Source organism: Salvelinus fontinalis, chromosome 19 (assembly GCF_029448725.1).
Source record: "Salvelinus fontinalis isolate EN_2023a chromosome 19, ASM2944872v1, whole genome shotgun sequence".
Lineage (NCBI taxonomy): Eukaryota > Metazoa > Chordata > Actinopteri > Salmoniformes > Salmonidae > Salvelinus > Salvelinus fontinalis.
In genome coordinates this window covers 20,309,842-20,323,091 of record NC_074683.1, presented here as the reverse complement: position 1 = coordinate 20,323,091, position 13,250 = coordinate 20,309,842, and the positions used below count along the sequence as shown (strand labels likewise).

The 13,250-nt window shown below is 41.1% G+C and overlaps 1 protein-coding gene across 1 annotated transcript in view; it reads left to right on the top strand.

Moving 5' to 3' along the window:
• Positions 1-888: 888 nt before the first annotated feature.
• Positions 889-13,250, top strand: part of LOC129817018 (striated muscle preferentially expressed protein kinase-like) — a gene marked incomplete at its 5' end in the record, with an annotated part of 113,456 nt that continues 101,094 nt past the window's right edge. Inside the window, 3 exons of the mRNA XM_055872003.1 lie at positions 889-2,398; positions 2,595-2,738; positions 3,134-3,316. Of these exons, the coding sequence (XP_055727978.1) occupies positions 889-2,398; positions 2,595-2,738; positions 3,134-3,316 (1,837 nt within the window). The remainder of the gene's footprint in view (positions 2,399-2,594; positions 2,739-3,133; positions 3,317-13,250) is intronic.

Sequence of the window (13,250 nt, the reverse complement as noted above, 5' to 3'; positions counted from 1 at the left end):
CTTACTTTTGCCCCCCTTGAAGGCTCTATAACTGTAGCCTATTGCCTCTATGATTACTTATGATTTGCCAACAACAACAACAATTGCTACAGGCTCTCGTGAAAAGCAAAGAGCAGAAGCATAAATAGAAAAATGTCTCTCTCTCCGCAGCAGTTACATTCGGATCTGTATGGGTCCTTCCGGATAAGTCCGTTAAAATTACACATACCTGACATGCATGACAATCAGATCCGACCCAGACCCGTGACATTATTTAGAATTCTGGATCCGGATCCGCTCAGGTCCCGGATCGGGTCTCAGGTTTTTGGCTACAGGTGAATCCGTGAAGGCCTCTACTGTCACTGACATCTTTCATTCAATGGGCATTGCACATAATGAGTCAAAACGTTTTACAGAAGCTGTAAAAAAATCGAATATAAAGAAAAAAGGCGAATGTCTGCTGACTTTTGCTGCTCCCGAAGATGATATTTCAATAAACATTGGTGATAGGCTACTGATTAGGCTATTGTGCACTTCCGCTGGCAAAATTGATGCCATAACCAACTTTCTTATGGCTATGACCAGCTTTTGGTTGGTCTTAAATATTCCCAGTTGCACTGCATGAAATTGGCAATTTGGTGCACATTTTTAAGGGCACAGCTCAGATATTTCTATTCCTCCCACCTCAGCGCAAGCACCTTGATGTTAGATGGATAAATTACCAACCCTTGCGCAAGGGTTGGAAGATAGCAAAGCGCCTACAAGCATGTGCGTATGACAATAGCACTGCATTAAAGCCAGCCGAAAATAGAACTCCCAGTGTTAATGATATCCTTGACATTACTCACACTGGCCCAGGTATCATTTAGAACTCTTTCTCTAACAGATCATTTCCCATAACCATCTTCTTTCAGGAGCCAATCTGAAAATGTTTTGAGGGAATCATCCCCACAAGTCCTCCCACCCCCCTCCCCCAGAATTATTAAATGCCCCTCCACTTCTCCAATGCCAAGCTGCTCTGGATCAGCCCCGAACACACCCCTCACACCCTGCAAGAAACATTTTGTGCCAACCGACTACCAAGACACAGTCCCTGCTGAATTTGAGGAAATGTTAAGGCATCCAAAATTATCAGCCATGTCTCAAAGCAGCACTCAGAATTCCCGTCCTCAGACACCTGTCAGTGTCAACGAATACTTCCACAAGGAATACCAGCCTAGGCCGTCCCCAAAACTGACGAGAGCAAGCTCCAAGATCTTTGAGAAGGTGCGCGGTTTTGAAGAGGCAAGGCGAAGTTATGACCATGAAGGCTCCATCTCGGGACGGTCCTGGGCCGGGTTCAACCACGCTGGGTCTGTCGACTCAGACGATGGAGGGAACCGGTTGGGCGTCTCCAGAGAGAGTTTGAGGGAAGACCTACGAGAGTCTCTGAAGGAGGACGCTGCCGAACGGAGGTCCAATTTCAGACAGAAGGCTGCGTCCTTAGAGGACTGCAGGCCCTGTACCACCCAGAAGTTCCAGGAAATCGAGAACAAGTTCACTGAAGAGCTTCAACAAATCAAGAAGCTTGTGGGTAAACCTCACATGAAGAAGTCCTTCTCCACCGAGCAGCTCTCGCTCAGGGCAAGAGGCAGGCAGCCCTTGAGGAAGATTGAGCCCCTCCCACCGCAAATTCTCCAGAAGCTCCAGGAAAGGGAGCGAGCCCATCAGGAGAAGGAGCAGAAAGAGACAGAACAGCCTAAAAAAGTAGCGCCACCACGACTGCACCTACAGGCACAGCAGGGGCAGCCTTCGCCCCAAACCCACGAGATTGAGGGCCCATCCATGAGTAACATAACAGTCAGTAGATTGGGAGAAGTAGCAGCCACTCCAGAATCTATGCAACTGGCTGACTTATGGGGACAGACGCCAACAAGACAGGAAAATCGAGTCAGTCCAATCAAGGAGATCCTTCAGAGGTCTCCATCACCAGTTGTTCAGAGAGTATCTCATATGCAGGAGTCTCAGGACATTCAAGAATCTCCTGCCCAGAATTCCCCAAAGGAAGAATCGTCAGGAAGAAAAACACCTGTAGAGGTAGCCTTAAGAAAAGTAGAGTATAAACCAAAAAGTCCATTGGTACAGAGAAAGCCTACTGTTGTACAAGACCATCCAATACAACCTCTGCAAAAACCTCCATGGCTGGTTACCTCTTCCACAAATATTCCACTCTCCCCATCTGAGGAGAAACTGGAAGTGGAGTTAATCAAGCCAGCCCCCAAGGTAATCATACCTACCATCATTGTTAAAGAAGAGCCCATGGAAGAGGAAGTTCCTCCAGAGACTGACAAGTCTAAAGAGGTGACCAATGTGAAAGAAGGCCAAACACAGAAGACCCGGGGGAAGGGTCGCTGCGCTTGGCCCATGTCTCCAGAGTTAGGTGCGAATTATTTTCTATATTCTTTGGTCAAAATGAAAATGTCTGTCATGTGTATATTAGAGGCTTCTTATCTTATTAACCTTGTCTTTTCAATCTCCAATGCTAATGGGTATTCCTCAGTTCTGAACACAACCATGAATGTCTTTGTAATTTCATTAAAACTGGGTATTTAAATTACGTTTCGTCATCTGTGCAGATTCTTCAGACGACTCTTACGTGTCTGCTGAAGAGGACCCCTTGGAGGCCCCTATGTTTGAGTTTCCTCTTAAGGACACTGTGGCAACTGCTGGTACTGAGGTCCTGCTGAGAGTCATCATTGCTGGCACTCCTCTCCCAGAAGGCAAGCTATCTCAATCTCTATGTAGCACATACACTGAGTGTACAAATCATTAGGAACACCTTCCTAATATTTAGTTGCACCCCCTTTTGCCCTCAGAACAGCCTCAATTCGTTGGAGTATGGACTCCAAGCTATTGAAAGCGTTCCACAGGGATGCTGGCCTATGTTGACTCCAATGCTTGCCACAGTTCCAATGTTTCCCACAGTGTGTCAAGTTGGCTGAATGTCCTTTGGGTGGTGGACCATTCTTGATACATACGGGAAAAAACCCAGCAGCTTTGCAGTTCTGTACTCAAGCCTGGCAGCTTCTACCATACCCTGTTAAAAGCCACTTAAATATGTATTTTTGATATCACCTCAGCTTATATTTGTGTCCTGATCTGTGTCCTTATCTAGTTACCTGGAGGCGAGACAATATTGAGATCACTAACAGCCCAAACTATGGGGTCAAAGTGGAGGGAGAGCGGTATTCACTTCTCATCAAATGTGCAAAACCAAGTGATGCTGGAACATACTGTGTGACAGCTGCCAATGAGGCTGGGCGAGCATCTAGCAGTGCCACCCTTTCCGTCAAACCAGGTAAGCATGAGTTGCAAAATTGCATTGGTTAGATCACACCCCCTCCTCTTGAACCTGATGTCTGCTTGATGTCTTTAGCCTTTGGGAATGGCACCTGACTTTAGCTAACTTTTGCTAACAGAGGTCTGTACCTGGACGGTTGCATCAGTAATGGCATACCATTCTAAACTCCTCGAAAAATATGTTCTATCTCGAAACTAAAAGGATTCTTTGGCTGTCCCCATAGGTGAACATTTTGAAAAACCCTTCTGTGTGTCAGGCAGAATCCTTTTGGGTTTCATGTAGAACCCATTCCACAGAGGTTTCTACATGGAACCAAAAAGGGTTATCTTTGGACAGCTGCAAAAAAAATTTTTTAACCCTTTTTCTAAGTGTAAGTCCTCGGTTATTTCAGAGGGATGAATTAAAGGATGTTGTGGACATTTGAGTCACTCCATTGACCTATGTGTGTGTAATTTTTATTTGCAGTGGCAGAGAAAGTGTCATTTAAATTTGCACATCAATGCCTTCAAATTTGATGAGTTCAAGGAAATGAATATCAGTTTTCTTTAAGAAAACAGCATACTTCTGAACAACATGTGATTCTCATAAATAGGGACCTAGATAAACCTTCCTTTTGTGATGTCATGCTGTGAATGATTCATATGGAGGTTTTCCAATCAGATCAAAAGAATGTACTTTGTTATTTTGTTCTTCGTGAAGTTATTTCCTCATTTCTCCTCACCCACTCCATCTTTCATAATCTCTCTCTCTCTCTCTCTCTCTCTCTCTCTCTCTCTCTCTCCACAAAATGTGTGCAAGCAATATATTCCAGCTGAGCCAACTCACTTATAGTTACCATAGCAACTAGAAGGCTAAATTGAACCAATACAGTGTTAAGGAACACCGGTTTCCTTGCCATAAATCCCCTGTTGTTGTTCAGATATCACACATCTTGTGTAAGGTAAATTACACCATGGTCTTGATTTTTAAGCATAGGATAATGTATGTATATATTCAACCATAAAACTCATCAGTTAATTATTTCATCTAGAACTTATATTACTCAAATTAGAAACGTAGACCATTTGCTCCCTGAGCCATCAAGATGGTGATATTATTTACAGAGTACAAATTAATGAGAATATGACTACTTGTATATGAGGGAGAAAAAAGAGAGGGAGGGAGGATATGGTTAACACCTGAAGATAACAGGTAAAACACTCATGATTATGCTAACACACACACACACACACATTATCGTACATAATTTGTCATTTTTACTTAACTCCTTTGTACACAGTCACCATTTACATAGACATACGGTACCAGTCAAAAGGATGGACACACCAACTCATTCAAGAGTTTTTCTTAATTTTTTTTACTTTTTTCAACATTGTAGAATAAAAGTGAAGACATCAAAACTATGAAATAACACTTATGGAATCATGTAGTAACCAAAAAAGTGTTAAACAAATCTAAATATTTTTTAGATTTAGATTCTTCAAAGTAGCCACCCTTTGCCTTGATGACAGCTTTGCACACTCTGGGCATTCTGTCAACCAGCTTCATGAGGTAGTCACCTGGAATGCATTTCAATTAACAGGTGTGCCTTGTTAAAAGTTAATTTGTGGAATTTATTTCCTTCTTAATGCATTTGAACCAATCAGTTGTGTTGCGACAAGGTAGGTGTTATACAGAAGATAGCCCTATTTGGTAAAAGACCAAGTCCGTATTATGGCAAGAACAACTCAAATAAGCAAAGTGAAATGACAGTCCATGATTACTTTAAGACAAGAAGGGAAGTCAATCCGGAAAATTTCAAGAACTTTGAAAGTTTCTTCAAGTGCAGTCGTAAATATAAAATATATGTTTTTTTGGTTACTACATGATTCCATATGTGCTATGTATTAGTACTGATATGTTCACTATTATTCTACAATGTAGAACAAAAACACCCAAAACACCCAAGATTGGCAAATTGAATATTAGGCATAATAACTTTAATAAATATGAGATTATTAATACTTAAGAATTGAAATGGTTATCATGCTTATACATTTTTTTTTTTTACAATTAATTAAATCGTTATTAATGAATAGTTCATGCATTTTTTATTAATGCTTATTCATGAAAGTTATACGGATGCCCAAGAAAAAATGTAATAACGTAGACCCTTGGAATGATCTAATTTGAAAGACTTGAATGACTTATTAAAAAAATCATTGTTATTTTATCTAATTAGGTCTCATTTGTTATGCAGCTTGTCAGACAATGTAATGGTTGCTGTAGCCATTCATTCACTGACTCCATCCATTGATATGATTATTCATTGACAGTTCTTTGATAAGCTACAGCACGGCTGCTTTTGAATGCCAGAGCATGTAAGTGGAACACAGAAGGGATGGTTGCTGATAATGGGCCTCTGTACGACTATGTAGATATTCCATAAAAAATCTGTCGTTTCAAGCTACAATAGTTATTTACAACATTAACAATATCTACACTATTTCTGACAAAAAAAATGTTTTTCTTTCAAAAACAAGGACATTTCTAAGTGACCCCAAACTTTTGAACGGTAGTGTAGGTGTTCATTTTGTCCAGGTGTGAAATGTCAGTGTGGAGTGCAAAGGAGATTACATCATCTGTGGATCTGTTGGGGCGCTATGCACATTGGAGTGGGTCTAGAGTTTGTGGGATAATGGTGTTGATGCGAGCCATGACCAGCCTTTCAAAGCACTTCTTCGTTAAAGACGTGAGTGCTACGTGTTGGTAGTCATTTAGGTAGGTTACCTTAGTGTTCTTGGGCACAAGGACTATGGTGGTCTGCTTGAAACATGTTGGTATTACAGACTCAGACAGGGAGAGGTTGAAAATGTCAGTAAAGACACTTGCCAGTTGGTCAGCGCATGCTCGCAGTACACGTCCTGGTAATCCGTCTGGCCCTGCAGCCTTGTGGATGTTGACCTGTTTAAAGGTCTTACTCATATCGGCTGCGGAGCGCATGATCATACAGTCGTCCTGAACAGCTGATGCTCTCATGCATGTTTCAGTTTAACTTGCCTCGAAGCGAGCATAGAAGTAATTTACCTCATCTGGTAGGCTCGTGTCACTGGGCAGCTCGCGGCTGTGCTTCCCTTTGTAGTCTGTAATAGTTTGCAGGCCCTGCCACATCCGATAAACGTAGGACCGGGTGTATTACAATTTGATCTTAGTCCTGTATTGACGCTTTGCCTATTCGATAGTTCGTCGAAGGGCATGGCGGGATTTCTCATAAGCATTGAACGTTGCCTGTAATCCTTATCTTCTGGTTGGGGTATGTATGTATAGTCACTGTGGGTACGACGTCATCGATGCATTTATTGATGAAGCCAGTCACTGATGTGGTGTACTCCTCAATGCCATCACCCTGCTCACCCTGCACTAACATAAATAACCTGAGCATGTCTACCTATGCTAAGTTTCCCAGTAAAGCAATGAAAACAATCAAGCACCCCAGAAAAGTGTTAAAATAGCCCACGTTAACATACAGTATGTAGCTTAAGAAAACAAGGTTCATTAAATCAATAATTTGCTAGTAACAGATGGCATTCATATTCTGTCTCTGAAACTCTGAAACTCACGTAGATAATACCTTTTATGATACAATGGTAGCAATACATGGTTATGAATATACAGAAAATATAGAAACGCCAAAGGTGGAGGTGTGGCCATTTATATTCAGAAACACATTCCTGTAAAGCTTAGAGAGGGTTTCATGTTAAATACTTTTGAATAAATATGGATACAGGTTCATCTGCCTCACCTAAAGCCCATTCTGGTGGGCAGCTGCTATAGACCACCAAGTGCTAACAGTCAGTATCTGGATAACATGTGATGCCAACAGAGAGGTATATTTTCTGGATGATTTATATATTGACTGGCTGTCCACTCAAGAGAAAGCTTCAAACTGTAACTAGTGCCTACAACCCTGTTCAGGTTATCAGTCAACCTACCAGAGAATTTACAAACAGCACAGAAATGAATTTATCAACATGTATTGATCACATCTTTACTAATGCTGCTGAAATTTCCTTGAAAGCAGTATCCAAATCCATCGGATGTAGTGATTACAATATAAACTGAGCAAAAAAAGAAAAATCCCATTTTCAGGACCATTTCTTTCAAGGGTAATTCGTAAAAATCCAAATAACTTCGCAGATCTTCATTGTAAAGGGTTTAAACACAGCTTACAGATGGTAGGCAATTAAGGTCATAGTTATGAAAACTTAGGACACTAAAGAGGCCTTTCTACTGACTCTGAAATACACCAAAAGAATGATGCCCAGTGTCCCTGCTCATCTGCTTGAACGTGCCTTAGGAATGCTGCAAGGAGGCATGAGGACTGCAGATGTGGCCAGGGCAATAAATTGCAATGTCTGTACTGAGACGCCTAAGACAGAACTACAGGGAGACAGGACGGACAGCTGATCGTCCTCGCTGTGGCAGACCACATGCAAAAACACCTGCACAGGATTGGTACATCCGAACATCACACCTGCGGGACAGGTACAGGATGGCAACAACAACTGCCCGAGTTACACCAGAAACACACAATTCCCCCATCAGTGCTCTACTGCTCCGCAATAGGCGGACAGTCAGAAAAGCTGGACTAGAAAAGCGGGACTAGAAAAGCTGGACTGAGGGCTTGTAGGTCTGTTGTAAGGCAGGTCCTCACCAGACATCACCGGCAACAACGACGCCTATAGACACAAACTCACCATCGCTGGACAAGACAAGACTGACAGAAAGTGCTCTTCACTGACCAGTCGCGGTTTTGTCTCACCAGGGATGATGGTCGGATTCGTGTTTATCGTCAAAGGAATGAGCGTTACACCGAGGCCTGTACTCTGGAGCGTGATCAATTTGGAGGTGGAGGGTCCGTCATGGTCTGGGGCGGTGTGTCACAGCATCATCGGACTGAGCTTGTTGTCATTGCAGGCAATCTCAACGCTGTACGTTACAGGGAAGACATCCTCCTCGCTCATTTGGTACCCTTCCTGAAGGCTCATCCTGACATGACCCTCCAGCATGACAATGCCACCAGCCATACTACTCGTTCTGTGCGTGATTTCCTGCAAGACAGGAATGTCAGTGTTCTGCCATGGCCAGCGACGTGCCCGGATCTCAATCCCATTGAGCACGTCTGGGACCTGTTGGATCGGAGGGTGAGGGCTAGGCCAATTCCCCCCAGAACTGTCCAGGAACTTGCAGGTGCCTTTGTGGAAGAGTGGGGTAACATCTCACAGCAAGAACTGGCAAATCTGGTGAAGTCCATGAGGAGGATATGCACTGCAGTATTTAATGCAGCTGGTGGCCACATCAGATACTGCCTGTTACTTCTGATTTTGACCCCCCCCCTTTGTTCAGGGACACATTATTCAATTTCTGTTAGTCACATGTCTGTGGAACTTGTTCAGTTGTTGAATCTTGTCATGTTCATACAAATATTTACACATGTTAAGTTTGCTGAAAATAAACGCAGTTGACAGTAAGAGGACATTTCTTTTTTTGCTGAGTTTACTAGCCATATCTAGGAAAACAAAAGTTCCAAAGGCTGCTTCTAATATACTATATAAGAGGTCTTACAATAAGTTTTGTAGTGATTCCTATGTCGCTGATGTCAAGAATATTTGTTGTCCTTGGTGTGTAATGAGAAGCAACCAGACGCTGCACTTGACACATTTATGAAATTTCATATCCCAGTTACTAATAAGCATGCACCCATTAAAAAAAGGACTGTAAAAACTGTTAAATCCCTTTGGATTGATGAGGAATTGAACAATTGTATGGTTGACAGGAATGAGGCAAAATAAATTGCACAACCGATTGGCAAAGGTACTGCATATTAACCTGAATAAAAAGAAGGATAAACTACACTATGAAACAAAGATAAAAATGATAGTATAAAGCTTTGGAGCACTTTAAATGAACTCCGCTCCATAATTATAATTAATTGAAACAGATGGCCCATCCATCACAAAACTAACTGATATTGCCAACTACTTAAATTATATTTAATTGGCAAAATCAGCAATCTTAGGCATGACATGCCAGCAACAAATGCTGACACTACACATCCAAGTATATCTGACCAAATTATGAAAGACAAACATTGTAATTTTGAATTCCGTAAAGTGAGTGTGGAAGAAGTGAAAATAAATATTGTTGTCTATCAACAATGACACCAGGGTCAGGGTCTGACAACTGGATGGAAAATTACTGAGGATAATAGCAGACGATATTTCCACCCCTATTTGCCATATCTTCAATTTAAGCCTACTAGAAAGTGTGTGCCCTCAAGCTCGGAGGGCAGCAAAAGTAATTCCGCTACCCAAGAATAGTAAAGCCACTTTTACTGGCTCAAATAGCCGACCAATCAGCCTGTTACAAACCCTTATTAAAGGGGAAAAAATGGTGTTTGACCAGAAACAATGCTCTTCTGCAGTAAACGAATTGACAACAGACTTCCAGCACACTTATAGAGAAGAACATTAAACAAGCACAGCACTTACACAAATTACTGATGATTGGCTGAGAGAAATGTATGATAAAAAGATTGTGGGGGCTATTTTGTTAGAATTCAGTGTGGCTTTTGACATTATCGATCATAGTCTGCTGCTGGAAAAACATATATGTTATGGCTTTACACCCCCTGCTATGTTGTGGATAAAGAGTTACCTGTCTAACAGAACACAGAGGGTGTTCTTTTATGGATGGATGCCTTTCCAACATAATCCAGGTAGAATCAGGAATTCCCCAGGGCAGCTACAGACTTTACATTAAATTGAGGAGAGCTTTACATTTTCCAGTTAAAAGTGCCTGCACCTGTTGTCCTTTCAAATGCAAATGTTTCAGTTGGGCAATTAGGTTCCTGCAAGAACCCCCACCAACTAAGGAGGTCCTCGATGAACCCCACCTCCTATGGGGTTCTTGGAAGAACCTTTTGGGGGCCATTTTCAGTGCCAAGAACCCTAAGGTTCTTCGAAGAACTTTGAGGATCTTAGAAGAACCCTTGTTGGACCCCTAATTTTTAGAGTGTAAATATCCACAGCTGGATCAATAGGCCCAGGTAGAATGAATGTAGATGGAGCTCTAAATACACCTTTCACGGGGACAGAGGTTGCAAGCTCTAAAGAACTGTTTCTGCTGTGCATATGAATTAGTAGTCGAAACAGGTTGCAGTTGTTCATCCTGAAATTACAGGCTGATTTGCTACTATATGTATTGTTTTGTATATATTTTCTGTAAATAGTTCACTAAAGTTTATTGAACCGTTCCAGCCGCCTACCTGTTTTCTTTCTCCAATCAAATACAAAAAAATAGCACAATAGACACAGTAAGAATTATCAAAAATAGCGGCTTCATCTCAATGTATTTGACATTTTTAAGCTTTTCAAATATATTCAATTCTCCTTTCTCTTGTTTGTTATATGGCTCTATTCCCACTAATATTCCTTTGTGTAATTAAGCTTTTAGATGTGTATTTTTCTGTCTTTATTATAATAATAATAATTAATTTGTAGAGCGCATTTCCTACGCTCAATGCACATGTGAAGCATTTTGCAAATCATTTAACAGCTGCAGTTTCAGATGATTTATTGTCTTTTATTTATGAAAAGAAGCAGATACTGGCCTTTATTATTTACCATTTTTTTTCTGATATTTTAGCTTATTTGATGTATATTATGGTGTTTCTATTCAATAAAAAACTAAAATACATTTGACAGCATATGTACTTCCTATCTAAAAACGTCTTAATACATTTGAACTCCTTCAAAATAGGAACTACACATTCTAATGTTAGAAAGAATAATATAAACTAGATATAGGCTATGGTGGGTGGGGTTGGCTAAATAATTAAAACTGAATAGGCCTAAAGAATAGTCATGAAGTAAATGTAAAAGGCAGAGCGTGCCCAGAACTTGTGGCTGAGCAGTGCCAGAGCGAAATTGGATCGGGAGAGAAGGCTGACACCATTTTTTGGAACCAGACTTGCCGTGGCTATTGATATGAAGATTTCTGCGCTTGTGTGCAAACACAGCTGCTGCCCACTCTGTTGCCTATGTACCTTCTGCTCAGTGCTCCCACTGCCGCTTCCCCCTCATTGACATAGAGTGGAGACTTAATGTTGTACACTAAACATACAGTATGGTTGATATGTTTGAACGATGCGTTCCATGGCTCAAGCGTGATTTATTTTTTCAGTTGGGGTGTTAGGCTACATGCAGCTATCCTGCTGTACACAAAAGACATGGTCGACATTTTTGTACAAACGTTGTTGTCTGTTGTAACAGTAATTTAGCCAAGCATATCAAACACTGAATCAGAATCTGGCTTTACAGGAGATGTTCAACGTCTCCGCTAAGGTCAGATTCTGGTTCAACACAAGCAAGACACATAGAGGCAGCGATTCTTTTCTCATTATGATTGCAAACATTGACTAATTTCTTTTTTCAGCAACTCTCGCTACGATATGGTAGTATAATATCTAAGAAGATTATCATCACAAATAAAAGGTAGTCTAAAGCAGTAGTTGACAAACGACAAAAGGAAAAATAGTGCTCTGGGCTATGGAAAACCAACTCTCCCATTGTCAGACCCTGGTTACTGGTCTGGGTAAACATTCTCGGGCTGCCTAGAATGTTCTGCTGCCCAGAGGTGGAGCAGCTTGGTAGCCTACTCATGCGGTAATTGAACGATAATCTAGTAGCTATGATATGGCAGCAACTATAAAGATTAGCCTACATCATCACACAAAACTCTGATTGTTCTTGCTCCATGTAACGTCCTGACCAGAGTTCTTATGTGTTTTGCTTGTTTAGTGTTGGTCAGGACGTGAGCTGGGTGGGAATTCTATGTTGTGTGTCTAGTTTGTCTGTTTCTGTGTCCAGCCTAATATGGTTCTCAATCAGAGACAGCTGTCAATCGTTGTCCCTGATTGAGAATCATATATAGGTGGCTTGTTTTGTGTTGGGGATTGTGGGTGGTTGTTTCCTGTCTTTGTGTTTTGTCTGCACCAGCTAGGACTGTGACGGTTAGTTTGTTTTGTCATTTTGTATAGTGTCTTGTTTTGTGTTAATTAAATAATGGAAAATTACCACGCTGCACATTGGTCCTCAGATCCTTCTCGCCTCTCCTCGTCTGAGGAGGAGGACGACTTAGACTGCCGTTACACTCCAATCCAATATATGGGGACTGTGTCCTTGTGCAACAGCAATATCTGTTACAGCTGACAGAGACAGTTGTATATCCATCAATAAATATTTGTAGAGATGTGTTTTAATTTCAGCTGTTCAGTAATATGAGGCAGAGATAAAGTTATGCGTAAAGTTATTATAAAAACTGATACAAGTCATTTTTTAAGATATGTCATACTTATGAATTGAAATGCTTATAAGCCTTAATGTATTTATAAATGTTTACAATTAATACAATTACTATTTATTAATAGTGTTGTGAATGCAGATATACCCTTTTTATGTCCCGCCTACCGTGTGGGGTGATGGGCAATAGTGTTGGCCAATCATCAGTCAGCACCACATTCATGTTCTTTGTAACTCATTTTGGGGCAGTTGATTTGACGTATGGCCCCAGCATAGAACCCATATTGAAGAGAATAAGGTTTGTTGTGGTCCTTCCACCCATGTACATCCACATCAGCTGTACAGTGAGTTATTAGTTAGCTAGATTCACAGTGCTAGCCAGGTTAAGGTTAGCTACTGAGGTGACAGCGTTAGCTCACACTCAGTGAAGATCTCAAACCACAATAGTTTATACATAATGTATAAGTGCTAATAAATAAATGTTATTATAAGTGTGACAGAATATAAAAAATAGTTTGAAGTAGAAATGATTTACTCATCCTTACACATTTACACATTGATTGTTTGCCATTGCTTCCTATGTTCCTATC